Source organism: Anoplolepis gracilipes, chromosome 4 (genome assembly GCF_047496725.1).
Source record: "Anoplolepis gracilipes chromosome 4, ASM4749672v1, whole genome shotgun sequence".
Lineage (NCBI taxonomy): Eukaryota > Metazoa > Arthropoda > Insecta > Hymenoptera > Formicidae > Anoplolepis > Anoplolepis gracilipes.
In genome coordinates, this window is record NC_132973.1 from 13,393,917 (window position 1) to 13,421,621 (window position 27,705).

At 29.5% G+C, this 27,705-nt stretch overlaps 2 protein-coding genes and 1 long non-coding RNA gene across 8 annotated transcripts in view; 1 reads left to right on the forward strand and 2 right to left on the reverse strand.

The window, feature by feature from the left end:
- Positions 1 to 8,531: 8,531 nt before the first annotated feature.
- On the reverse strand, positions 8,532 to 14,583 carry LOC140665314 (aminopeptidase A). 2 transcript variants are annotated; one of them, XM_072891269.1, is made up of 15 exons: positions 14,355 to 14,583; positions 13,244 to 13,294; positions 12,656 to 13,115; positions 12,366 to 12,513; positions 11,997 to 12,270; positions 11,674 to 11,844; positions 11,512 to 11,609; positions 11,290 to 11,424; positions 10,912 to 11,210; positions 10,747 to 10,832; positions 10,214 to 10,338; positions 9,800 to 10,036; positions 9,482 to 9,719; positions 9,269 to 9,401; positions 8,532 to 9,177 (listed from the first exon to the last, which is right to left on the reverse strand). In XM_072891269.1, exons 1-15 carry the CDS (start codon positions 14,581 to 14,583, stop codon positions 8,787 to 8,789), a joined length of 3,075 nt encoding a protein of 1,024 aa, XP_072747370.1. In that variant the 3' UTR covers positions 8,532 to 8,786. The 2 variants fall into 2 exon arrangements, with proteins under 2 accessions (XP_072747370.1, XP_072747372.1); XM_072891271.1 differs by lacking the exon at positions 13,244 to 13,294.
- On the forward strand, positions 13,885 to 22,615 carry LOC140665317 (uncharacterized). The gene is made up of 2 exons (XR_012046583.1): positions 13,885 to 14,279; positions 14,382 to 22,615. It is a non-coding gene; the product is annotated as an uncharacterized lncRNA (long non-coding RNA).
- Positions 18,255 to 27,705, reverse strand: part of LOC140665315 (acyl-CoA Delta-9 desaturase) — a 35,946-nt gene continuing 26,495 nt past the window's right edge. For 4 of the 5 annotated variants that reach the window (XM_072891272.1, XM_072891276.1, XM_072891275.1 and 1 more), the window contains 5 exons: positions 23,226 to 23,491; positions 22,824 to 22,954; positions 22,407 to 22,612; positions 22,116 to 22,298; positions 18,255 to 22,018 (listed from right to left, as the gene is read on the reverse strand). In XM_072891272.1, the coding sequence (XP_072747373.1) occupies positions 21,652 to 22,018; positions 22,116 to 22,298; positions 22,407 to 22,612; positions 22,824 to 22,954; positions 23,226 to 23,491 (1,153 nt within the window). In that variant the 3' untranslated portion in view covers positions 18,255 to 21,651. Of the gene's footprint in view, positions 22,019 to 22,115; positions 22,299 to 22,406; positions 22,613 to 22,823; positions 22,955 to 23,225; positions 23,492 to 23,681; positions 23,731 to 27,705 lie in introns of those variants that run through there. The other variant, XM_072891273.1, reaches the window with a different exon arrangement.

Genomic DNA, 27,705 nt, shown 5'->3' on the forward strand with positions numbered 1-27,705 from the left:
ATTTCATCTTTATGTATGTCTATTACTTGAGACGAAACCTTCTTCTCAATCCGCAGGAAGAATGGAACTAACTCTCCCTCTTTGCATACACTGAATAAAAACTACTCACTTAGTCTGGAAGATCGACAAAACTTTTTACGTGAATAGAATTTTACACTTTTCTGTCTCTTTTTTATATTGACACAAACAGATTAATCTTATCCGACAAGTTGTAGCCTAAGAGATAAATCATAAAATATTTCTGCTTTCTCGGTTGAGTCGATCACAATTTAAAAATTTAAAGAGAAACAGTTAAAAGAGTACAAAAACAGAATTTTATATATAAATCATATTAACAATTAATATATAAAAAATCATATAAAAGGAAGGTAATTGTTATAAAAGATATTACACATCACACCTTCGTCATGCAATTTTATCGTAATGTATCAAATGTCAAATTATCGCACTGAAGAGAATCTCAAATGGGGATAGAAATGTATGCACATTCTTTAATTTAGATGACTTTTCAAATATTAATGTAACATATCAGTATTAAATATTAATTTGATTTACAATGTATTTATGAATTATTAAACAACTTATAACATTAACCTACGTATTCATCTTGCTCTTATCGCCAAACGTTATTATTAATTTATTATAAAAAACTATATAACTTTTTATTATTTAAATATATATATATATAATTATGTTATTTTATCATGTATTATATTTTTGGTCTTATCTTGTTATCAGAAAATTTTTGATTCGTCGAAAAGAAATAGAAATAAAATAGAAAATAGAACTGCACCCACATAAAAAATGTGTCGTATGTTTTTGGCGTTGAAAGATCGCCACGCCTTTCCAGTTCTCGTTCCCGAACCTTACTATTGAAGACACGCGAGAATGATTGGAACTACCTATCGTAAAAATAAAATCTCAGAATTGTTCTGTGACGTGAGATGTGACGTTGTCTGGTGACGTGATTCATTCATTTCGTTGAAGGAGAAATTATGAGAGAGGTGTGCTAAAGCCAGCAACGCGACATATATTAGTTTCGAGATGTAGGAAATATGAACTGTGCATATCTTATGTTCTGGTAGCAATCAGAAAAAAAATTAATGCGCCAAAATTAGAAAAAGAAAGCAATGTCTCGAAAGTGTGTTTATCCTTTTTCAATTTAATTATTTTATTTTTTTATCTCTTTTCAATTTAACTTTTTTTAAATGTTTTTTGGTCAGGAGTTATTTTATTATTTTTTATTATGTTAAGCAAAAATTTCAATATTGATAATTTTAAATTACAAATTATATATTTCCAGATCATATATTTTTTGTAATTTTGATAAGATAATTATAAGATAAACGTATACGAAATTATCTCTAGTTTGCGCCGAAGAAATCATGAAAAATAATCGTTCTTTAATAAATTATTACTTACTTATTTATTGTAATTTGTAGAGAGTTATATCTGCTTCATAATGTAAACTATGCTTATTAATCATCTTGTATCACATATGTCTCGAAACTTACTTGCTCACGTCAAGTTGAAGATAATATTAGGGAAGTTATATTCGAGAAATGTTTGAAATTATATTACCTAATATGTAAACCGTTTACTTTATAAATTTGAAGATTAAAATTGATCATTATAATGAGGATGACATGCCTGTTATATGTCTGATCGTTTCAATTAATTTAATTAAAGACAATATTGTTATTAACAGAAGTCTCTCAATGAAGCTTTCTTAATTGTCGAGAGACAAATTCCAATAAATTGCTTATTAGCTTGTAAATCGTATTAATTCTAATAACTTTGATTTTATTGTTAAAAACTTATTATTATTATTATTAATACATTTTATCACTTTTGATACTATTTTATCATAGCTATCTCTATCGTTTATGTCAGATCATCTTTAATATTTTTCTTTGTATCAAATTATTTAGTTTGACACCATTAATTTGTGTAATAAAACCGTAAATAAAAGAAAAATTAAAATAATGAAATCGAGAAAAATGGAGAAAAATATTGGTAATAGATTTGGAGAATGAACTATTGTACGTATCTTATCGTGTACAGGTAAATATAATATATACAGATTATGCGTACATTTATTCCTAGACTTAGAAGAAAATTGTACTTTCAATTAGTAAAACTTTTTTATAGACCTTAAACTGGATAATTGCAATTATTCGAATGAAAAGTGCATTCGAATGGGTGTTCGCGACAACTTTTTTGTCAAGTGTGCTTAAAAATGAACGAACGTCTATTTCGTCATTTTATTATGTTGTTTTAATGCTTCCCAATATTGATTCTGTCCTCTATTCTGCGCAAATTGTTTTTTTTAGTTTAGTTTTTTCTTTTTCATGATTATCATTACATCGATATAACGTGACACGTGTAATGTTTCTTTCATTATCTTATTAGGGAAGTTTGATCGAAGCTTCATCGGGTAGATCACGAGAATTTTCCTTGTGCTCGAGGCAAATTGCGCCTTCAAGAATTCCGCGAAGCTTTGTAGCAAAACATTATTACTTCATATAGAGAGACGCTATGCATTTTTGTTAGTACATAATCATTAGGCAACTATAGTATATGATCATTAGGCAGATCAAGATTACTCAAATTCGAAAAAGGAATTCCAAGGAGAAGAAAGAAATCCACTGATCCATAAGATGGTTATTCATTTTTTCGCGCTTATAATTTTGCATGATTGTAACAAATCGAAGCCCGATGTCTTCGCATTTCTTTTTTCAGTATGAATTTCAAGTATTCCTTCCGCAATTTGACGGGCAGGAAAAAATTTGTGAGACTTTATTTAATTTTTCATACGGATAAAAGGACGATTATCTCGTTGTTATCGGTCGTGTAATTCACGCTTGTTTTCCTAAATAAAATTATCGAACGTTTTGGAGGACAATATATACCAGCATTTCTTAAGAAAGACCTGTTCTCCGGAAGTTTCTCTGACAATAAATAACGACGATTCGCCGATGATTCATCGACTTTTACGATCGCCGAATCTTTCGAAAGTCATTGGCTACATCTGTAGGATTATCCGACCGGTCGATTGTATCAATATATTTATCGACATATCTCCCTCTTTTCCATTGATTATTTGCGAATTCTATAGAAAACAATTGTAGGAATTGCTCATGAATTGCTGAGAGAAGCTAAAGCAATGTCTTCGATTTTTAAATTGATACGAAAGGCAAACTCTCAAGTAAATCGAGCGAAATCCACGTGGTACGCAAGGTGTATATTCTCTGGAAAAACATGGAAAATCTGAAATTCTTTTAAACCTTGAAAAATAAGGAAATTCTCATGGAATTTTATTGAGAAAATTTTTAAAAAATTTCTTTCTTGGATAATTTTGCTCTTATATTATAAATTATAAAGATATATCTATTTTTGTTTATATATTCAATGTCTTGATAAAATATTAAATATAGTACATACATTCTTTATTTTAATTTTTAATGATAAAAAATGAAAATGTTATAAAAGTTAAAAATTTTTATCATAACGAAAACTATTCAGTTTTTTCAGTCCATTTGTAAATCTAGCACTTGAAACGTGACTTTATACTTATTATATAAGTGAAAAGCATTAGAAAATACGTACATTAAAAAAAATTTATTTTAGGAAATATTCTATTATTTGGAATTTTGAACCACATATCTGGAAGATCAGGGAATTTTCAGAGAATTTTTTTACAAGAGTTGAATAAACATTCTGGTACGAGATCAAACGACTATGACCGAATTAATGAATGTGTGGGAGGATATCAGAGATGTAAAAACTCGAATGTACATTCGTGAATCAGAACTAAAGTTAGTGTGCATCAGCACTAAATATTTCACTTGGAATAAAGAAAGTTTGCAAGATTGCAAATTGAATAAGACGAGAGATTAACCGGGATAATAGTTTTGTGAGCAAAATGAAATATATGTCCAAGGAAGAGGAGAATCTTAATCCTTTCGCCAAGTTTTCTTTTTGGTTACTTATTGTTAGAAACTCTTTCGTAAAATGCAGAGAAAAGAATATTATATAGTTGACATTAATTGCTGTTGACAGTGAGCGGTGAGTTCCTCTTGTTTCATAATTCTTTTTTTACGCTTATCACAATCTTTCGGTCTACTGAATTCAACCCCCGTTGTGCCTCGATCATAATCACAAGTACGTGACGCACGAACGCATTTGAAGGGCACGTAGTTGCGACGTCAATAAAAAAAAAAAGCGTAGACTCAAGTGCCACGCATGATTAGATTATATAAATTATTATACATACTAAAGTATTAACACACATGTAGCTCGATCATGTCTAGGTGTACATATACATTAATTGAGTTGAAGTTATTTTAGACGCGTACATTTACGATGTGCTTGAAACTCCTATTTGCAGAATTGCATGATTTTCTTTGAGAATACGCACCAACTAATCGTAGATACATATCCGTATGATACAAAGGATTTTACGAACAGAATTTATCAATTTAATTGCATTGCATTCTACGTTCTAAAGCTACAAAAGCTTCATTCTATAATTGTTATGCATATATATATAATTGATATTCATATATAACGTTCTAAAGCTACGAAAGCTTTATTCTATAATTGTTATACATATATAACATATGTTTTTGTGATATATATATTTTAAGATATTATAATTAAAATAAAATCTTTACGATATATAAATATACATAATTAAGAAAAGATTTTGTAAAAATAATTGATTTAATTGATAAAATAACTTTGAGGTACATTTATATATTTTATGAATTATGCGCATACATATACTTTTACGTACACATAATTATATAACGTATATAATTTTAAAATAATATTATTATATTTATATATAAATATTTTATTTATGTACCAGTTTTTTTATTAATCATGATGAGAAAAAAATTTAATTAAATGCTGCTTGCACAGAAAGTCAATAAATACTTAATCATCCAAATGATTGATTCCATAATATGTCTGACAATAATTAACAATATACACGTGCGCTCGTAGGAAGACTGTTAAATTCGCACGAATCTGTTCGAGTAAACAAGTTATTATGTGAAGGTATATAAACGTTTTCTTTCTATCGAGAATCAGCCAGATGATGTTAAACTCTTTAACTCTTACATAACTCTTTACATAAGAGAAAAAGAGAGAGAAAGCTCATAATTTTTCTGTGTTATTTTTCAATCTTAGATATTAGAGATTTTTGTAATTAATAAACGCAACTTAATAACTTAATAACTTTGCGATTAATTTAAAATTATAGAAAAACTAAAATTTCTAAAATTATATTTATTTACGCTTCTGTAGCAGCTCTTACATGCTTATTAATTACTCAAAAATTTTATGATATATTTTCGTTAAGAAAAAATTAACTTTGAATTTGTCAGAAATTCTATCGCTATTAGAAGCAAATTTTGGTAGAAGCGAGATTCTTAATGCGATCATTTAAAATTGATGTGACATTCGTTCTTTAATAAAAGATAGACCCTTCTTGCATATGACAGACGCCAATCGATGACAAACTAGCAACTTTTTATTGGGCGGAAATGATGGCAGCCGCTATAACCATTCGGTAAAATATATGAGCGGAAAAGTTGTACAAAATTTCAAGCTGTGTTAAAGACATATCTGGCCAAAACGATGATTTCACGTTTCCTCACTTCTTGTTAAAATTTGAAAATGTCAAAAAGTTGAGCTCTCTTTTATTGCGACCGTAAAATTAAATTTAAATTTGCTCCATTATTAATTCCAATTTAAAAGTCAAATTTAGAACAGCAATTTTTTTTATTAAGTTTTATATTTTGAAATAAATGACCATACATTCTATAACAAGACGAATCGTCACTTTAAATCTTCTCGACTTCCGTAAAATGGAATTGCATGCATGTGATTTTACACGCGTTGCACGCATTTTAATTATATAAAGTATAAATATTCGGCTTATCGTAACGATGAGTCTTTTTTAAGCATGCAATGGCTCAAAGGAGAGCTTTGTACATTTCATAAATTTCACAATAACAGCATACAAGCATAATATCTAGAAATGCCAACAAAATGCGTATTTGATTTGCAAGTAATATTATATCGCGAAAATGACATTTCAATTTAAATTGTTACAAGAGATTTGATCGCTTTATTTTCTGTGCGAAATATCTTAACTTTCTTAAATGTGAGCTTGCTTTTTTTTTGTGTAGCAGAGAGTGATAAAAACATATAAATGGTAGGAGACAGTAATAGAAACCCTCCCTCATATGAACTTTCGACACTGGCCAGCTCTGCCGATTATAATATGTGAGTTGCAGAAGAAATGGAATTCTAGGAATTAGTGGGCAAGATGACAAATATAGAAAGCTACTGAAAAGGTTTTGATTTAAAATTAGAGATTAGACAAGAAGTTTAATAAAGCCCGTGTTTAATAAAGTCACGATGTTAAAGTGAAACGACTTAGCTTTTCGTCTCGTAAACTGGAACTAGCATGCATGCCATGGATACGATCCCATGTGTTTCGTTTAATTATAAATAAACTATAGCAAATAAACCGCAGAATTTTTGTTGTAGATTTTATAGAACTTTTCGTTTTCATTTAAAGATATTTTATTAGAGTAATTGAGATAGAGAGCAATAAATATATAAATTTGCTTGTAATTGTATTATAATAATAGGAAGTTAATTTTTATTTTAATGTGTATGCAAAATAATACTTACTTTTTAAAAAATAAATAATTAATTTTGAATTGATTTATATAATGATTATATATATATGTATATAATAATTGCAAAGAGTAAAAAAGTATGTACTATATTATAAATATCGAATTATAACATATTAATCAATCATTTTTTATTTTGTTAATTGATAATTATTAATCGATACGTTATTCGTTAGACAGCATCTTACAATTAAAAGCAATATTTTATACATTGGATGCAATCTTATTATTTTAACATTTTTCTTTCATCTTAAACAATATGCTTTTGAATAAAATTAGCATTACCTGCGGAAATGTAACTATATATCTTGGAGACAATATTAGGAATTGCCAAAATAATATTACAAAATAACATTTTCATTTGACAAGAAAGTTAACTGTATTTTTATTTGATCATTTTGATGCTTCTACGTTTAAAGTTTTAGATTTTAAATTAATTTATAATTTCAATTTATGGATTCATTGTTTTATGAATAATTCATAGCTCATAGTAGAACTGTCATGTTTTTCAACATTTTCTCACGGCATAAAGAACTATAGAAGAAATAATCTGCAATTAAATCGTAAATTAAACAATTAGCAATTTGACCTTACAATCATATAATCGGATCAAAAGACAATAATATTAAAATCGATAAAAATAAGCTCTCTAAAATATCAATATAAAAAAAAACAAGTATAAGGTATGGAGAGCTGCATTTCATAATATTATTAAATAATTTAAAAGTGATAAATTTATTGAATAAAATAAAATTTACAAAAGAAGATTTTGAGAGAAATGTCATATAATACATTAAAAAATTTATATATAAATTTAAATCAATATTGTGGAGAATTATATAGAGAATACAAAAAGTACATAGTTTTATTATTAATGAATAAGCTACAACACATACATACCTATATATATATTCTTCAATAAAAAAATTGCAAGCACGTGCCTATGAATGTGCATGTGCGAATAAAAAAGATATTTTTTCCATGATATATTATTCCGATTAAAAACGATTATTATTTGCATGAAATTTGCAGAATTTTAATTAGTCACTTAATCAGCAACATTTGCCGAACCTCGCGTCAGCGTTGGAAATATATTCTTTTTTTACGTGTCATATTAAATCTATACATACGATGTGATTTGGAGTCTGCTTTATGTTTCGGATTTACGTGCACGTGTTTCATCTCGTTGAAATTGAAAAATCGCAGCTTTTGATAATACAAGAAATTATATCTGTATAATTTTTGTCGCATTTTTCGGAAAGTTGTGCCAAAAATTCTTTTATTACTGTCGAACAACCATTATTTCACAAAAATGATACTGCTTTCGCACATATTATTCTCGTCTATTACTAAAAGTTGGAAAAAATTAAAGTAACGAGACAAATCGTTTTCCTTTCTTTTGTGAATAAAAAATTGTCCTGCGTACGCGAAACTAGAACCATAAAATCGCACAAATAAATTTTTGAAAAGAATTTTCATGTAAAAACTGGATCTTTATATTTTTTTATTTTATTAAGAATTTTTCTAGAAAATATATAAAATATTAAAAATAAGATCTAATCACGCAAAGTTTTTGCGCGTGTGTTATATCACGATAAATTAAGATCCTTGTGATCTAAATTACCCTATTTACGGCAATACTCGACCAATCGAATGTACATTAAACCAATTATAAGAAAAATAGAGTCCAATATAATCTCAATCTTATAATGGATTCGACCTTCAGGAATTTTCATGTAAGACATTTTATGGGACAATTTAGATCCAAAACTTAAGGTAGAAAACTTAAGGTGATTAATTAACGATATATCGAAATTATATTTAATCATAAAATTATACTTAATAAAGTTTTGTGTATATTTTTGAGTACAAGATATTGTACATAAACATATTGTATAAAAAACATGCTTTACACTTGATACAGAGTGATGTTTTTGTTTAATGCAGTTACACTGCCATGGTAATCAAAAAAGAAGTTCAATGCGCGCAGTGTTATTAAACTTCAAATTCCTTCTTTCAAAATGCTATCTGATGTATTGAGATATTTTTTAGTGCTTTTTGTCTGTGTATTCATTCAATAAACATATGTCCTTCATCAAAAGCCCAGTGGAACCATTTATTAATTTCAGGGGCAATTCTAGAAAGCCACTTAATATTCGACGAGACAGTCTCAAGAGCTTTGGCGCGATTGTTTTCACCGGCACCGGCATCAGGATATCTTTCAAAGAAAATTTTCATCTCGTCTAATTTGATTTGTGTGGCAAAAGATTTTGTAATGGCCGGTATAAGTTGACCGAGATATCGGTCATTCAATGTATATCTTTGCACTAAAAATTCCCAGTTATCGCGCACCCAGTTCCACACTAGTAATGTACCATCGGGATTTTCGGAAATCAACATCAAGCATGTCAAGAAGTCTTGAGTGCGAACGATTGTTTCATCGGTAGCTTTCTCGATATATCTAATAGAAAAAGAAAAATACAATTAATATGATTCTGACCATAAATATATGAATAATTATTTTGAATAAAAAATGTGCATTGTGTACTAACTCCTCTAAGACGTTGGTACTTTTTATGCCTGCTAATCCTTTCATCAGTTTATATTTCTCTATGGGATCGGTTTCATTTTTGAAATATTCAAACATTACCTTCCACTGATCTTCTTGCGAAATATAGCGCATACCTAATGAGAAATTTGTATTCCGATTAATATTTTTGATAATTGAATGATATAAAGCATTTTGTTGGTGCTGTTAGACTAACCATAGTAATAAACCAATTCGCGAATGTCAGGATGCAGTATTTTTCTCTCAAGGAGCCAATCTTTAAAAATGCGTCCGGCTTCTATTAAGCATTTCTTGTGCTCCATGGCACATGCATATTCAAGTACCGTTATATGCAGTTTGTTATCAATATTTGTGAGCGGCGCGTCTTCCACGATATCATCGACAGTCCAAGTTACATCATTGTAAATATCATCTACAACTTTTACTGCGAAAGCCTGGAAATATATTACATATATACATATGTGTGTAAAAATAACTTTCGTATTCGAAAATAATACTTTAACTGATGTATTGCCTGAAATTGACTTCGAGTAGAGAAAGCTCTATCCCGTTCAGAGCCCGGTGGAAGATTTCTTAACAAGCTATATATTGCCGTTATTTTCGAACTCGCGACTGCCCATGGAACAGCTTGGTATTCTTGAGGAAGCATAAACAAACTTATGGTCAGTGCAACAGAATATTCTATTTCGTTGGCTGCTGCTAAACTATAGAGATCATCCAAAAGATTTGCTCGGTCCGCTATCGATAATCTCTACAATACAATAGAAAGAAAGAATAATAATATAAGATGTAGTAAGAAACATTCGCAAAAGTTTCTAATTAAAAAAGAAGTTATGAAGATAACATAAATTATTAATTATTATGTCGATCTACACACAAATTATATTCTTTTGCTGAATATATTAAATATGAAATAGTAAATAGTTACTGTGGAATGATATTGAAGCAGCTCTTCCAATGTTTTCCATTCTTCTTCATAATTAACTCGATAATAACCAACTTGATTCACATTAAGTTTTATCCATTTAGTTTGTTGATCAACTTCAATTACAACTGTAAAATATAAAATTATATAGAGAAAGAAAGAGATAAATGGTTAGGCGAATGACAATTTTATACTGCTTGAAAGTTATACATCTTTCAATACAAAGAATAAGTTAGGTCCAAGTAAAATTGACATAAATACAAAATTAAGGAATAAGACTATAACACTCCTATCATAACTAATATAATAATATTTAATAAGAATATTTAAAAAAATGGTTAAAAATTATAAATTTAAAGTTTTAATATTTAATATTGTTTTATAGGATATTATAGTAAATTATAAAATAAAACATGAAAGAATAATCAGTTACTTATATAATTACTTAATTATCAAAGTGAGAAAGGAATAAATAAGAAAAGGAATAAAACATCTTTTATAATATGTAAATTATAAAATAAAATCGGAATTTGTACCTTTATCTGCATCTTTATCAAACCATATAAGAGTGGGTATTTCGTTTTTGTTTGTGATATAAGTGATAGGGACAGTCCAACGATATCTATAAACAAGGAAGTTGTAACATTATTTTTAGATTGTTTAACAAGTCTTTCTTACTATTTCAAAATAAAATAACTTACTTATAATCCGATTTTGAAAGATCAAAGGTGATATCTGAATCGTCCAAAAATCGTTTTTGAGTTAATATATACGTATTTCCAACTTTTTGTACATTAATAACAGGATAGCCTTCTTGTCGCGTCCAAGTATCCATTATAGCTGTTATGTTCAGTTTGCTTCCGATCACGTCTTGCAGAATATTAAAGAGATCCGTCGTTTCTGCATTCTGATATGCATATTTATTCAAATAGGTACTGATAGCATTATAAAAAACATCAGGTCCAATAAAGTTTTCCATCATGCGAATTATAGATGCTCCCTAAAAGTGAACAATAATTTGAGTAAAAACTAATCAGAGACAAGTATAAAATTAATATTAAATAATATATTATAATCACTTTTTTATAAGAAATTTCATCAAAAATTGATGTTATCTCATCTGGATTTTCAACAGTTTGAATTATAGGATGAGAGCTCAATTTTGCATCTGTAATCATCACTTTATGCATTACATCAACAGAAAATTGTTCGATCTGAAAAGAAAGTTTATTTATGAATATTTACATTTGAAATATTTATTTACATTAATATTTAATTTAGACTGTTATCAAAAGACTAACATATTTCTGGTTCGGTAAAATCTCATTTGCACTCTTAAATGACATAAACGTAGCAAAACCTTCGTTAAGCCATAAATCATTCCACCAGGATAAGGTAACTAAAAAAATATATATTTTATATTTCCAGTAAGTTATTATTGATTGATATATGCAAATATTTACCGAGATTTCCAAACCACATATGAGCCAATTCATGACAGATAACATTAACAGTTTCACGCTTATCAATAATGGAGTTATTGTAATCATCATAAAGAAATCTTTTTTCTCTATAAGTCACTAAACCCCAATTTTCCATAGCTCCAGATACAAAATCAGGGATAGCAACCATATCTATGCAGATAATAAAAAAAAAAAGAGAATATATAATAAAGAGAAAAAAGAATAATTTAAGATCTAATTGAAATTTTTAAATATTCATAACAATATCTGTCTGATTTAATTTTAATAAATAAAATACTTTTCTTATATAATATATATCTTACCAAGTTTTGGTAATGGGTAATCTATTTCAAATAACTTTATGTAATATTCAATAGCTTTGACACCAATTTCCAAAGGAAAATTTCTTTTTTCTTTTACTTGAAGTTTTGTGCTGTAAACACTGACTGGAAATTCTCGGCCGTTTAATCCCTTTGCCATCATTTTTGATTTAATCATATCACTAACAATAAAACAAACTATATATGTTGACATGGGTACAGTTTTTGCAAAGGTTGTTGTCTTTAGATTTTCTTCTGGGTTATTATATTCTTCATCCTAAAATAAAAAAATAATTTCTCAATAAGAGTTACTTAATAATAATTTGTTTTATTTGGAAGCAGCAATAATTAATATTGAAAAGATTTACATACCACTATATCCATATTGGACAAAGAATGATAGGAGTTCTGCATAGGACAAACCAATTTTATTGAAAATTCTGCCTTAAAATTAGGCTCGTCGAAACATGGGAAAGCATGTCTAGCATAAGTTGGCTCAAACTTGGTAGTAGCAATATATCTATTAATTAAAATGTACAAAAAAAAATATTATAATTTCAATATACATTCTGTCACAGACATAAGTAGAAATTGATTTGTATTGCAACGTATACCCATTGGTACAATAACAAAAGTCTATTATTTATTAATAACAATATTACCTGAATTTTTTTGCTGATTCTTTTCCAAGCAATCGTTGTATCTTCTTCATATCGTCTTCTTCGTCGTATTCATACTGGCTGGAATAGAATCCAACTATTTTATTTTTAAGGCTTCCATTAAATTTTAGACTCAAGTTATATAATCCTGATTTAAACTCATTTTCAGCTGATATCACAAAAATTTCATATTTTGTGGGCTTGCTGATGGAAGAGATATCAATTTTATAATCTTCTTCTAGACCATAAGTTATCAATTCTACAGATGTAATGTTAAGGTCTTTTTGATGAAGAGCAATGGTTCTTCTATCATCGAGCACATCGATAAGGATAGTGACCTTTCCAGAAAATGTGTTTTCTTTAAGGTTTGGATACAAGAGGAGATCATAATGTATAGGCTTGACTTCTTTTGGCAATCTAAAGATTTTATCAGGATCAGCCATTGTTGTATGTTTGTTCGAATCTAAAAATAGAAATTCATTTATATTATCTCCAGAGATATACATATATAACATATTATACACATAAATATTAGTATGTAATCTATAAATGGCAATTTTTTAATTTAATTATTTATATTGCTAATCTTACATGTTGACACAACTGATGAAGGAATGTAAAGTCGATTTGTCTGTAACAAGACTTGAAAACGATTAAAAAAGACTTGATTACTGATCGAGTTTAAAAGTTTAAAAAGCAACATGAAGAATAGCGATTTTCAGAAAACGATCATTATGAAATGTTTATGATACGACATTTATGCTCGATTCAATGCACAAATTATCATGTGAAATAACGTGCCGTCATTTACAAGGTATTTTGTGACGCGCGATAAGTTTCTTTCAACTGATCAGCTGATTATGTCAGCGAAGCATCACAAAGCTAGAGCGCCACTGCGCTAATTAATTTGTAAAAGATTTATTGATCAGATCTGATAATATTCACTTCAATCAATAGAACAGTTCAAATATAATCTTGTTGACAAACTCTTCTACAAAATTACTTTAGCGATATCAAGTAATTACATTGAAAGTGTTTGGAAACAAGTTCAAAATAATTCTGAACATATAATAAATTCTTAATGCAATGGATTATAATATGCGCCCTGAGTGTAGATTAAAAAAATTGTGCAGATAAGATTTATTTATTTTTTTAAAAAGAGATATATATCGAGAAAAATAGATTACTCTATCTATAAGAAAATAAGTAGTTTGTTTGTCTGCAAAGAACTCTGAAGATCGTGACACGTAAAAGAGTTTTGGTAGTAACCATAAGGCCGTCTCACAACATAGTAAAATGTTTAATTGTGATTAGTCAATTTATTTATGCTTTTACGGTTACAACTAAATTTTTTCACGTGGCCTCAACAAAGTCTGAAATACAGACAAAAAATTTTTTCATGTTCAAAATAGTATCCGAAGAACAATAATAATTGTAAGTATAGACATTTTTAAATTTACCGCCAAGTGGTCACGAGACTCGCTCAGCTGGCCACTTGGCTGTTGGCTGTAGACTGTATACGAGCTCAAGTTGTGTAAATATAGAGTGCAAAATATCCTTGTGAAAGTCGCGCTACGATCATAGCCACTTGTTGTTTCGAATGGAGTTTGAAATGCGGATAGTATCGGTAAGTGGACGTAATTATAAGTTACAAGTTACATTATTATTACATATTACGACAGAAAATTCTTGACGTTCTCACCGTATCGGTAATTCGTTGCCTCGACAGCCTGGTCCAACAGAACGACCAAAGTTGCTAAGCAGGTGCAGATTAAACTCAACACAAAGCAGGCGCCACAGGCGAAGCAAAGGAGCGCGGGAGCGGCGTTTTTATAACGAAATGATATCGTCGTCGTCGTTGTCGGTGATGCTGCGTCAGGACGGTGCGCGCCGCCTTTCGACCGATTCTCGACTTTGTTATGATCATCCATCGGGTAACATGCGACTAGAGGTGCCGCGTAATGTAACTGCTTGTAGCACTCACCACAAATGTCAAACAAACAGCTGATTTTTTAACACCTACAAAAAATGGTAAAAAATACGATTAAAGTAGCTGTCAAAGATTATAGAAACGAAGCAAGAAGTAAAAAAGGGAAAATAATCGCAGAATTTTTAAATTGTCCAAAACAATGAGACTTGTTGAGGCGAAAAGATATTCGTAAAAAATTAAATTGACAAGAACATATTGTTTTTATTTTAAATAAAATAAAGATTTTATGAACTCGTTTTCTCTCTCGCTTTTTCACTCTCACACAAAGATATAAGGGAGATCATTTAGGTTAATACAAGCCGAAAAGTTCAGATGTCTGTGCGATATTTAGTAAAAATTTACTCTCAGCAAAATCTTTTTACTCTTTCAACTAATTATTAATTATTATGCAGATTTAAAATTTAGTAATTTTTATTTTTTTACAATTTTAATTTACTTTAATTTTGAATAAAATTATTTTTAATAATTTTGAATAAACATATACAATGTACAATATTAATTAATAAGTACTTTTGCATGTACTTTACACAGTTGGTACTTTACATGTTAGATAACATATAACCGATTGGAATAGGTTTTTCATTTCTGCACAAGATAACAATACTAAATCTAATTTGATAAGTACTTTCGGGCATATATTTATTAATAACATCTTAATTATTAATCTAATTTTCGCGTCGTATACTTTAATGCAGGCAATGGTGATACAAACTATTTTCTTTTAATGGTTTCTTATAGAAATAAATTATCGCAATTAAAAGATATCACATGTCTTCATTGCACTTGTAATTGATTAGAATAATGTATAACTTACAGCACGCGTATTACGTGTACAAATTATATTTTTAAAATTAAATTTTCTATTGTATTATTGTTTCATTCAAAAGATAAGCAGCTTCGCAAAGTTTAAATCCCTTGTTATAAAAACAATGCACACATGCGCGCGCGTTCATGAATTACTTTTTCCAACTATTGCACATATAAAGTATATTCAATAAAACTGTAAAACTTTTATTTAAACACTCTCAATTAAGCAATATTACGTGTAATGCATCAGGTAATATTTCTAGTGTGTTAGTCACGAAACAGATCGTATCTTAAAATTACAAGTTAAAATTCGCAATTATGATGCGAAGTCTGTTTCATTTACTTTCTTGATTTCACGATATGACTTCTCCTACTTTCGCTTTCGAATTATTTCATCGACGCGCAATAACTCACTTCAGCATAACGATTATCACGCCAAACCGATGCAATTTCACGATTACAACTGCTCTTATCACTTTGTTCTAGAAATTGTCACATGTCGTCCAAGAGTTTTGCGATCTGTCTGATCAATAGTGACCTTTCAGACTCAGTATTTCTATCTACTTTCACTTTTTTTTGTCCTTCAGTTTAACGCAACTTTCAGAGTCAATATAATTATAATCTAATTTTGCTACAATAGTACTAATACTGTATAATTTTTTATTTAAATTAATAATGTTAAAAAAGTAGAAATATTATAAGAGAAGATAATGATTTACATATTATGATATGATTATATATTAGTTTACGTAAATCTTCGCAATTTTACCTTTTTCAATCATTATTGATTATCCAGCTAATTGTTCTACAAATTATTATTAATAGAGATATGTGAAAGAAGATTTTTTTTGTTGAGAATCAATGTCAGAATGCTTGAAATTATTATTTATCTTTTTACACATCCCTTTCATGATTTCCATTTTCCTCAAAGCTGCTAGTACTAATTTATAACGTAATTGCCCTTTTTCTATTATTAGAAGAAGATACGATCTTATCAATCGACGAATTTTCTTTTCGAAATATTTTTTATTCATCCTTTACCCATACAATTTAGCTCACATTTCCCTCGTGGAGATTCTTCCAGACTCTAATGATCTCATTGTAACATTTTCCGGTTGAAAATAAATGTAGGAAAATATATTGGAAAGGAATCTCTCTTCTCTCTTTGTTTTCTTTAAGTTACAATTTGCGATTATTTTTTTTATACGATTTTTTCTTATATTATTCGCTTCGCATAAATTCCTTTGCTGCACAATACACTTAAGCACAGCCGAGAGTACCCTTGAAATAAAAGGCTCACGAAGCTTCGCGGAAATGTCTGTTAACTAAAAATTTATCATTCCGTTTCGCTTGGATCTCTTCCTCTTCCTACAATCATCCGATAGAAACTGCGCGCCCAACCGCCGTTGACGTAAGCATACGAGAGCCGATTTTGTTACGAAAATCGCTCTTAATTGGACATGACGCAGCGTGACACGACCGACTTGCATTCGAATTCGTGAGCAATTGAATCGAATTAACCATCACGTACGCATACGTTCATTAACATTCGCCAAAATTGATGCAATTAGCGATCTCGCTACGAGGCTACGATGAGGCGAGGTGGATAAGTGGAGCGCACCTACACTATATTTTCGACAGCTTAATTATGAACGCCTGATTCATTCATGTCACCGCACTGTGGCATTAAATCGCATATATGAATGAAGCGGGAGAACGAAAATATATATCGTTGCTCATCGCATATTATATATTATATATTAAAAAAGAATTATGATAGAATAATATTTTATTTATGACAAAAATTTTAGAATAAAATTTTAACCGAATAAATTTTACAAAATAAATTTGTAATTTAAAAAACTTCATGTTAATTTTAAATGCCAACAAAATAAAAAATATTTAATACAATTATATACAATTATATACAATTTATATATATATATATATGTATATATATTATATATACATATATATAGTATATAAATATTATATAAATCTATGCAATCTTGTCGAATCGTAAACATTATCAGATAGCCACAGGAAGTTACTGCATTATTGATGAGAGTTTCATGATAATTGTGCAATTATAGTGTTTTGAAATATTATAGTTGCTATTGCTCAATCAATGTGAATTCTCGTCACCTGTCATTGGATATAATGTATATATCTGCAACGTTTATATCTTATAAATCTTTGCGATAGATTCTCGTGTAAAGAGAGAAAGACAGAGAGTTGCGAAAATATAAACGACTTGTGTTACGTATATCCGGCGAAAACCATTGCGGGGATCGTAAAAACATTCATGACAAACTTTCGGCAAACATTGTCGATTACCTTGTCGAAACTGCACACACGCAGGAATGTTATCGCGAATTACAAATACTGCAACGCACGATCAAACTTTCCAGGTGGTATGCAGCGAGTATAGCACGAAGCTCTAGAAACAGAAATTTCACAATTCAAAGTTACATAAACGCGCGCGAATGTCGCAAAGGTGCGACCCATTCTAGGAATCTTCGCGATTAAATAAAGTAATTATTAGCACTGTACCAAAGATACACACCATCTATGCGATCTTTAAAATGAAAATACATGTTATTTTATTATCTTTGCAAAACGCGCAACAACACTTGAGTAATAAGTAATTAAATCATCATAAACGAAATTAATAAGTTTATCGATCTACAAACAAACACACATGCACACTATTATATAATAATTATATCTATAGAATATATGTGTGTGACCATAACAATGTGACGTGAGACAGTATGAATTTGATCTATTAATATCAAAATTTAGTATGTCATAACAATAATTTATTTATATTATAAATACAGTATAAATATATTGATATTGTCTTAGCAAAATCTACATATGAAACAAGAATGTAAATACGACGAAGTATCTTTCATTCCAACATGCTTATCCTATATATATATTATAAAAGATTTTATCTTTTGTCCCCTACAAACTATACTTTTAAAACTGATAAGACACTACTGATCCGTGTTAAAAAAATTGATTCGTAACGAAAGTACCAATTGTACTATTCTCTTGAAATTGATATTTAAGATTGTGGCTTCTCGCAGGGATCCTCGCATTTGGATCAGTTATAATCTACGAATTTATCAAATAGTTGTCTCAATCGTAGGGGAGAATTCTAAGTCATCACAGATATAAGTAGATACACGCGCGCACGAGTTTACTGATACAATAATACAAGTTCAAGTATCGAGTTATTTACTTATTTATGATGGTATAGAGATTTGCGAAAAAAATTCGCGAAAATATAAATCAAAAGACAAAAATAGAAAAAGATCAGTATAAGGCAGAATTAATTTTGTGAATTTTTAGCACAGTCAAAGTTCTTGATCACAAAATTATACGATTCTTTTTATAATATGCCTTTCAATGTCAGAAAGATAAATTACAAAATGTTACGTATCTTTAGGATACAAGACAAATATCGTTACAAATATATAGATTTCGTAAAATTTGACGTGACTTTATTTGAATGTTAAGAAGACATTCCCATGCGAGATTATATAATCTTTGTCATAGTTTTCTTTGTGACTGTAATACTTGGCCGGTTTACGCTCACATTTTGCTCATTCATTATAACTAATCGTTATGATAAAACGATGCAGATTTTAATTGCGTATCGCGCAATTGGCATTATGCACTTTCGTAACGATCACTTTGTGAAATCGCTACTCGAGGCCGCGCCATCGGACTCAAATCCAACATATGGCGATTATACGGAAGACATTTAAAATTCGGGTCCGCGTCGCGCAATATTTCTCTTCCTTTTCCGCTTTCTCGAATCGCGCGTTAATTAATTACATAAGTAACGTACGGCGGTTTGATTGCCATCGTATCATCTATTGAATTGATTATATCAGTATCGACTGCCAATCGCCGATTTCTAATGCATCTCTATATTACGTGCGACACGGAAATAGTATTGCGCGCGCGCAACTACGACTGAGATATTACTGCGATGTGATATTAATATTATCATAATATTGATAAATATGACTATGCCAAATGATACTACCCAAAGTGACAGCATTATAGTAGCAGGAAGAACATAGATTTTGTGCTAAAATTAAGACTAAAGTAAATTTATAATTTATCCTTTTTTTCGATGCATTTTTCTAAAGCATATTTTTTATGTTATACACTTATTCATGTTTGCAACATTACATTAGTATTATTTAGTTGTTATTAATCATGATACATTCGTAACAATCACAACGAGAAACGTAGAAAAATAACGATCGGTGTCGTAGTACCTCGACAGCGAAAGTGACACGGTACCACGTAGAACCTTTGTCATCATCATGTTGAAAGAAATCAGAGAGGTCAATTAAAACACGATATAAATGTTTACTAGTTATGATCGCTTGTACAAAATTAATGCGTAAACTATTCTATTCATCTACGTTCTACGTGATCAATAGTCATTAAAACTTGAAATTGTTAACTGTCTCTCATATATTTACGAATTTCTTATCGTTTTTTAATAATTTTCACTTTTTATAAAGCGTAATAAACATTGGTTTTCACATTTATTATTGATTAATTTTAGGCTCTCTATTATACTATACTACTCGAATATTATAACAGTGTTAAAAATCGATCATACGCTCTTTCGCGTTGTAGTTATTAAAGAATTGACGATGAGATTTTGAAACAGTCTCGATACAAACTAATACGACCTAAAGTCAGTCATTCAGAAGGCCACAAATGAATTTTGATTTTTAGGTACATAATGATTGTATGAAACGCCAGCACACTAATTTGGATCGTCGATCGATTATTTTGGGCGACTCGCTCGTATTAGATTGATTTTGAATATCTCACGCTACGCCTTGTATGTATTATTCTTGAGCGAATATGACGACTTTGTGATAGCATGTAGAATATCCCAGTATTTTATTTGTGTATTTTTTGATTAATTTGAAATATATATTTCTTTGGTGAGAAGATTATAAATATTATAAAGTTTAGAAATTTTCAATCTTCCAAATTAGATGCTTATGTAATTAATTTTCAAGTCACAATTTTATTCTCGAAATTAAAATCCGCTTGAAATTAAACGGAGAATAAAATTTTATCTACTTGCATGTTAGAAGCTTAGTTCTCGAAAAATATCTTTATGTTCAATTACATAAAAATTATTTATTTTTTGATATTCAAAAAAGCAAGCCTTTAAAATGAATAGTTAAATAAGATATACATAGATAAAAAAATAGCTCTATAAATCCAGTCGGAATCCTCGACAGTAATCATCTTTTCTGTAAAACCTTATTATTTCAATTGATTTTTTAATAAAATCAAACTTTTTTAAAAGAACAATTTCAATATTTCAAAATGATGTAAAAAGCGCTTTCTGTATGTCATAGATCTAACCTGATTAAAAATACTCCGATTGATCGATCCTGAAGTCCGATAGATCTGAGAAGTCTTAAAATTTATTTCTTTTTTCTCATTTGTTGTAAGTTGATCGAATTCGACTTTTTCAACGGCCGATTTGAAGAGAGGAATGATGTAACACCATATTAATAATATTATACAATAAATATTAATTGACGTCATTAATGCGATTGATCACTCTTCTTTGGGCGACTATTTCTTATGTAATAATGATATTTTGCGCAATACAATTTTACAGCGAACGTGTATGTTCGATAATTGTTATGACGCGTTTATCGATAAAATCAATGTATAAGACATATACGATTTTTTTACATACTGTTTTTATATATTTATGTATATTGTATAAATTTGCTTAAAATGATTATAGAATCAATTTTCTCGTAGAAACGAGTAATTTATAATGCAAAAATAATATGAAACATATAATCATAAAAATATACGATTTCATTAAATGATACGTAAGTAATTAAAATTGTAGATTACAATAATTATGGTAAATGTGGATAAAATAATTATCTTTTTTTCCAACATAATTAAAAAGAAAAGGTCATAACAAACGTCACATATGTGTCATAGCAAACGTGATATTTTCAATGCTTGCGTAATTTGCATTGGGAATGGTTCGAAAAAAATGACATAATTTTATTGCCATTGTCATCAATATTTGACATCATCGATCGGTGATATACTTCGTCGAATATTCTATGCATGTTCTACGCAGATCCGACCTAGAAGGACCGGATCTCGTAGCTTATTAGTCGCCCTTGTTGAATATCTCGACCTTTTGCATATCCTCAGCAGCCATATCGGCATCGCCCCAACCCCATATAGCACCTTCGTGCGTATGATGGTGCATATTGTGATCGTTGGCCATTTTCTCATACCTCGTGCCGTCGCCTGTTCTAACAGCGCGTTTCTTTACCATAGTGTGGCATACGGTCTTCAAATCGTACGCCCAACCGATCCAGGCAAAGAAATCGATGACGGCGGTGGTCACGTTGGTTCTATAATTGCCCAGTTCGGCGGCCTTGTAATCCCATGGGAAGACATGATGGTAATTGTGCCAGCCTTCACCCAAAGCGCCGATGCCGACGGTATAACTATCGGTGGGGCTAATGGTGCTGCGAAAAAAAAAAAAAAAAAAAAAAAAACGTGAACATATCTTCACTTAGAAACAGGATTATTAATCATGATGCATCGGATCTTTGAAACGCTTACTTGTCGTACGGTTTCATGCCCCAGATGTGAGCCGCAGAATTCACCAGCCAGGTCAGGTTCAATGAGAGCGTGTATCTGAAGAGGGTGGCGTACCACGCGTACATAGGCGTCTCGTTCCAGTAGTGACACGGTATCCAGGTGGGTAATAGGAAGCAGAAAAGCGGCATCAGGACAATATACAGTCTGTAAAATATACATTTATTCGACGATGCCGAATAATAATCTTGCTCGATGTATTTCGTTCATTAATCAAAAAACAATATCTTCTTTAATGACGAGTTATTATCGTACCTGCGTTGCCATACGACAACGGGGTCCTTCTCGAGATCACTCATGTCGATTGTGGCACCTTTATTGATGACATCCGGATGCTTACGAATCAAAAGCCAACCCATGTGCGAAAAGAAGAAACCTCTCTGTGCGTTATGCGGATCAGCGTCCGTATCTGTGAATTTATGGTGAACTCTATGATCCCTCACCCATTCGTAAATATGATTCTGCGAAATATAATTAGATAATTAAATAACAACCGTAATAATAGTTCCCTTAAAAAGATTAAATGCTTTCTCGATAAAAACGATAAATCTTCTTTTTTTTAATACGACATATTTAAACACCGGGATAATAATTAATGTTTTTTTAACATGCATATAAATAAATTTGTTTAATAATATTGCTGGAAAACGGAAAACTGGAAAACTTATATACCTGAAAAGCCATGGTCTGAAAAATCATAAGAATGACTCTCATTGGCCATTTTGCTTTATAAGACCGATGGGCCCACAATCTGTGAGCACCTCCTGTAACACCAACAGCTCCCAAAATTGCAACTATGACGGCTGAAAAAATATATAATAATAGTATAAAAATACTACTTAGTCTTAGAAATTAATTGATTGTAATTAAGAGAAAAAATTAATTGTCTTGAGATCTTTTAAAACTGCAAGCGATCCGCAATTATTATTACTATATTTTTATTTTTTTCTATTAATTACATAACACAAAAAATCTACTAGGTTTTGCATTATTATATATTCTCACAAATTAATCAATTGTAATTAAAAGAAAAAATTAAATAGATATCTTCAATGATATGTAAATAGAACGTACCCCAAAGGAATGTGTAAAATTGGGCAGCCACTATTAAAATATATAATCCATAAAGCGCACCAAAATGAAGATAAAGAAAAGCTATCACATTTCTCCAAACGATCTTCCACTCATACTTAGGCCTTGAGTTTTGTGTTTGCAGCGGCAATTTTTGCGTCGTCGTTTTTTCTGTCACATTTTTTTTCTGCGATACATCTTGTTGAGAAGCTTCGAGAAATAATGTTGCTGAATTACCAAATAAATTCGGCGCCATGTTGCTGAAATATCTGTAATGGAGGATTTTTATTATTGTAAAATATGAAAAAGCTATAAACACATTTTTTTGTTTGTCATTTCACGATATGTTAAAATATTCGCAATTTTTTATTTATCTGTTAAAATAAGACAAACAATAAAATACTTGCAATTTTTTATCTGTTAAAATAAGACGAACAATTAATTATTACATATTTTTACCTTTTTAAAATCTTCTTCGATGTCATGATTAGAGTTAACAAAGAGAAACGGAATATATATATATATATATATATATATATATATATATAATCCAAATATAATACCTATGTTTTTATAGAATTTTAAGCAAAAAGTTACAAAAACGAACAACTGTTGAGACCGTCGCAGACTAAACGCTGTTCTACATTGCGTTACTTTTATGCGATATTATAGCTAGCGATAAGATATAAATATAAGTATACCAGAAAGAAAATATTCATATGTTTACGTTTGCATTCTACGCATATGCTACTTTTATTATATTTTATAAAATTGTAGCAACAGAGTCAAAAGCGCGTTATATAGCAGAATTTTATAGCTTATAACATGCTATATTTTTCTTTCGATCTGCGGGCTTACACATAATTACAAACTACATAAAAATTAGCTATATATAATATTTATAATATAGCTCTTATATAATATATATCTTTATAATATAGCTCCCGATCTGCGCCGATCTTGAAAATTTGAAAAATTTACTTGCAGGATTAAAATTCCCATAAAAATCAATAATATATAAATTATATCGTTAAACATAATTAGTTGAAAAATATGTAACACATATTAAGAAAATAATTACTTGATTTTCGCTTAAATTATTGATAATATAAGTTTGCTTTTTTGTGTGTAAATCTAGATATTGTAAAAGTATTCAACGCGTGTTTTGGAACACTATGTCTTTTGAATACACACAATTATTTATGTATGTAAGTAACCATGTATGTCTGCGGTATAATATTATTTATGGCTGGATATATAAAAAGCTAGGAAAAGGAATGATTTATGTCCTATTTTTTTAATGTCAGTTATATTCTTGGATGATATGCCGTAATATGTTTTCTCACATATACAATTGGATATATTAAGTAATTAATATTTTTAAAATAATAAATAAACTGTCTCCTTTTTGCAATACATTTTGACAAGATAATTAAAGAATATAATGCTAAATATAAGAATATAATCCTAAAGTTACCATGTATATTTTTATAACTTGCAGGTTTTTAATTTCATTAACTAGTTATACAAACAATAATAACTGCGAATCAATGATATCAGCGGAACCTCAAGATTTGTTTGATTATCAATGGACACTTTGCTTTTGCTTTCTCATTTTTGTTGACACATATCCGTGTAAAATAACGGGACGGTATTTCCATTGTCATGTCGCGCCATTAGCTAAAGATTAACGGCTCTTTGATGGTTTTCAACGTACATTACGTACAACGTAACGATCTCGTTACGACTTTCCAGGACATTGTGTGCGGTTAATGTGCTGTATACACACATGTGGAAAGTGTGGCGGCAGAAAAGAGAATTTTTAAAATTTCGAACGCTTCGACTTTCGACACATCGAATGAGCGTGGTCTGTCTCGGGAGAATGACATTTCTGAATTGTACACGAAGTAGAGTGCGGTCGAGAATAATGTCGCCTTCGCAGCCGAGCACGCTACGATGTCGACGACAGTAACGGCCCTTGACGACGAAGAAGCGATTGTTGCACCAGAGCAGTCTGGTAATCATCAGTTATATTACAATAGCGCGCAATTTTATTGCGGTTCAGCGGAGAACGGATTTCCATTTTATCGCGCTTTCCATTTTCGTAGAGACGTCATGATCAGTCATTAGAAAAAATGCTAATGTATATCCTTTTATTTCATCTCGAATATTATGTTTTGAAAACGCGTTGTGAGATTTAAAGATTCAACCATTAATAGTATTGTGCGTCATCAATTTACCAAGCAATTTTTATAAAGCTAGCATTATAAACCGCAAATTAACGAAATACTACAGCAAATATAAAATTCATAATCTCGCAGAAGAAGTGAAAACAAGGTTCGACGTATATTCGCTTCTCAGAATTAATTGTAGCATCGAGAAAGTTCCGATAAGATGCCTGAAAACCTAAGATAAATGTTCCGAACTAAACGCGCTTTCATGTTTTTACGGCTAATTACGCACAAAGTAACCATCCCTCCTTTCCGTTCTGCGACCCTGACGACGCGAAGACGACGCGAGTTATGTAGGTGCCCCACTTCTAAATGTTCCTTTCTTTCGACGGCTTCTCTCTTTAGAATCTACGTAACTTAACGGAACTTGATTCACGATATACGTTCATATCAAGGAAGTTATATAGATAAATTTAAAAATTAAATTTTTTGCATTAATTAATGATAAACATCTACATATATACCTTATGTATATGTATTATTTATCATAAATTTGTATAATGTATAAATTTCTGTAGTATACTTTAATTTTATTATTATTTAAGTTAATTAATTAATTAGTATTATTATTTAACGTTTTCTTGGAATTGATTTCGTAAGTTATTAATTAGAGCGAAAATGTGTTATAAATTGTTTATCCAGAAATGTCACTTTGTGTGTCTCTTCGAAGTATTTTCGACAACGAATTGACCTTTTTTACTTCCTTCCTTAATATCGATCTGTGATAAATGATGTAAATCAAAGTTTTTCGTAAACCGTTCTTATTGTTAGAGGAAAAAGTAACGCCTCTACAATGAAATAAGGCACAATCTATATTGCAAAACATTAAAATTATAAAATACTTTTGCTATCATTTGTGATTGAGCTTTGCGATACTGTCATCGCACAAGTATTATTTTGATAATTTTAGAATTTTGATTAATTATATTTGTAGATTTTTTTGTTTACTTGTGAGTATAATATTATCCTTTTGCTAATATGATGAACAATGAAAATATATATCTTCAAAATTTTTTCATGTCGAAGATAAATGCACTAAAAAATGATTTACATAATATTATTACATAATGTAATTTCTTTGTTAAATAAAAAAGATATATCGTTATATAATTTATTTTAAAATATTGTAATTAGTTAAAATTTGTGCTTATAATGCTTTAGGTACAGCTAGCGCACATGTTGTTTGTATTATTTAATATTAATAATATAAGATGTAGCAATATTACATGTAAAATATTATATATATATAATATTATATTATATATACTATTTTATATGTAATATTGTTACATCTTATATTTTATATAATATTATAATTATCATATAAAATATTAAAGTAATTTCAGATCAATGCACATTAACGATGTATTCGCCTTTATAAAAGGTACATAAAATCGAATCATATTTTATTATTTTTTATTTAAATGATGCGATTTATTCTCTCACTGTGTGTTTGGTACAAATAATATCTTTGTATGCAAACATGAGATACCTATAAAAGTATTTTAAACATTTTAATAAAGCGGCAGTCTGCATTATCATATATTTTATTGAAATTCCGAAACATTTTTTGATACAGTATTTATTGTCAAAATATGACTTTGGCTGTTGAATTGAAGAATATTTTACTTTCTTAAATCCTTTGTCCGGATTATAAAAAAATACGTGCTTTATTCTTTTTCGATTTATAAATGTCTCTTTCTCTAGTTTGAGCAAAAAATATTCTGAATACATTCTTTTATCAATTTTAAGAAAGAGAAAAGATTATATGAATATATTGAACATTACTCTAAGTGTATGACCGTAAAACTAAAAATAAAAGAAATTAGATACTATCATGGAAATATTCATGTATTTATCTTAAGGGGTTATCTATGATGTTCGCACAACGTCAACTGTTAATCATCATAGACGTTCGACGACAAAAATGCAACAGAGTATGAGCGAATGGTTGATGCTAACTCTTTGCTTAGAATAGCCTAAGTTGTACTATTTTCAAAGAAACTTATGCTTCTCTTCACTAACAGTATGTCATAAATTCTTATTTAACTATCCAATTTACAACGATAATACAGCTACATAGAAGGCTTTCAAACTCCACGAAGCTATCAAAGAGAAAGGCTTATAATTAGTATAAGAATATTAGTGCATATCTTTAGATATAAATGAAAGAACGAGATAATCATTATTTGAGTCACGAGTGATAATCATTGTTACAGAATCAACTATGTATAAAGCAACTATATTTTTTT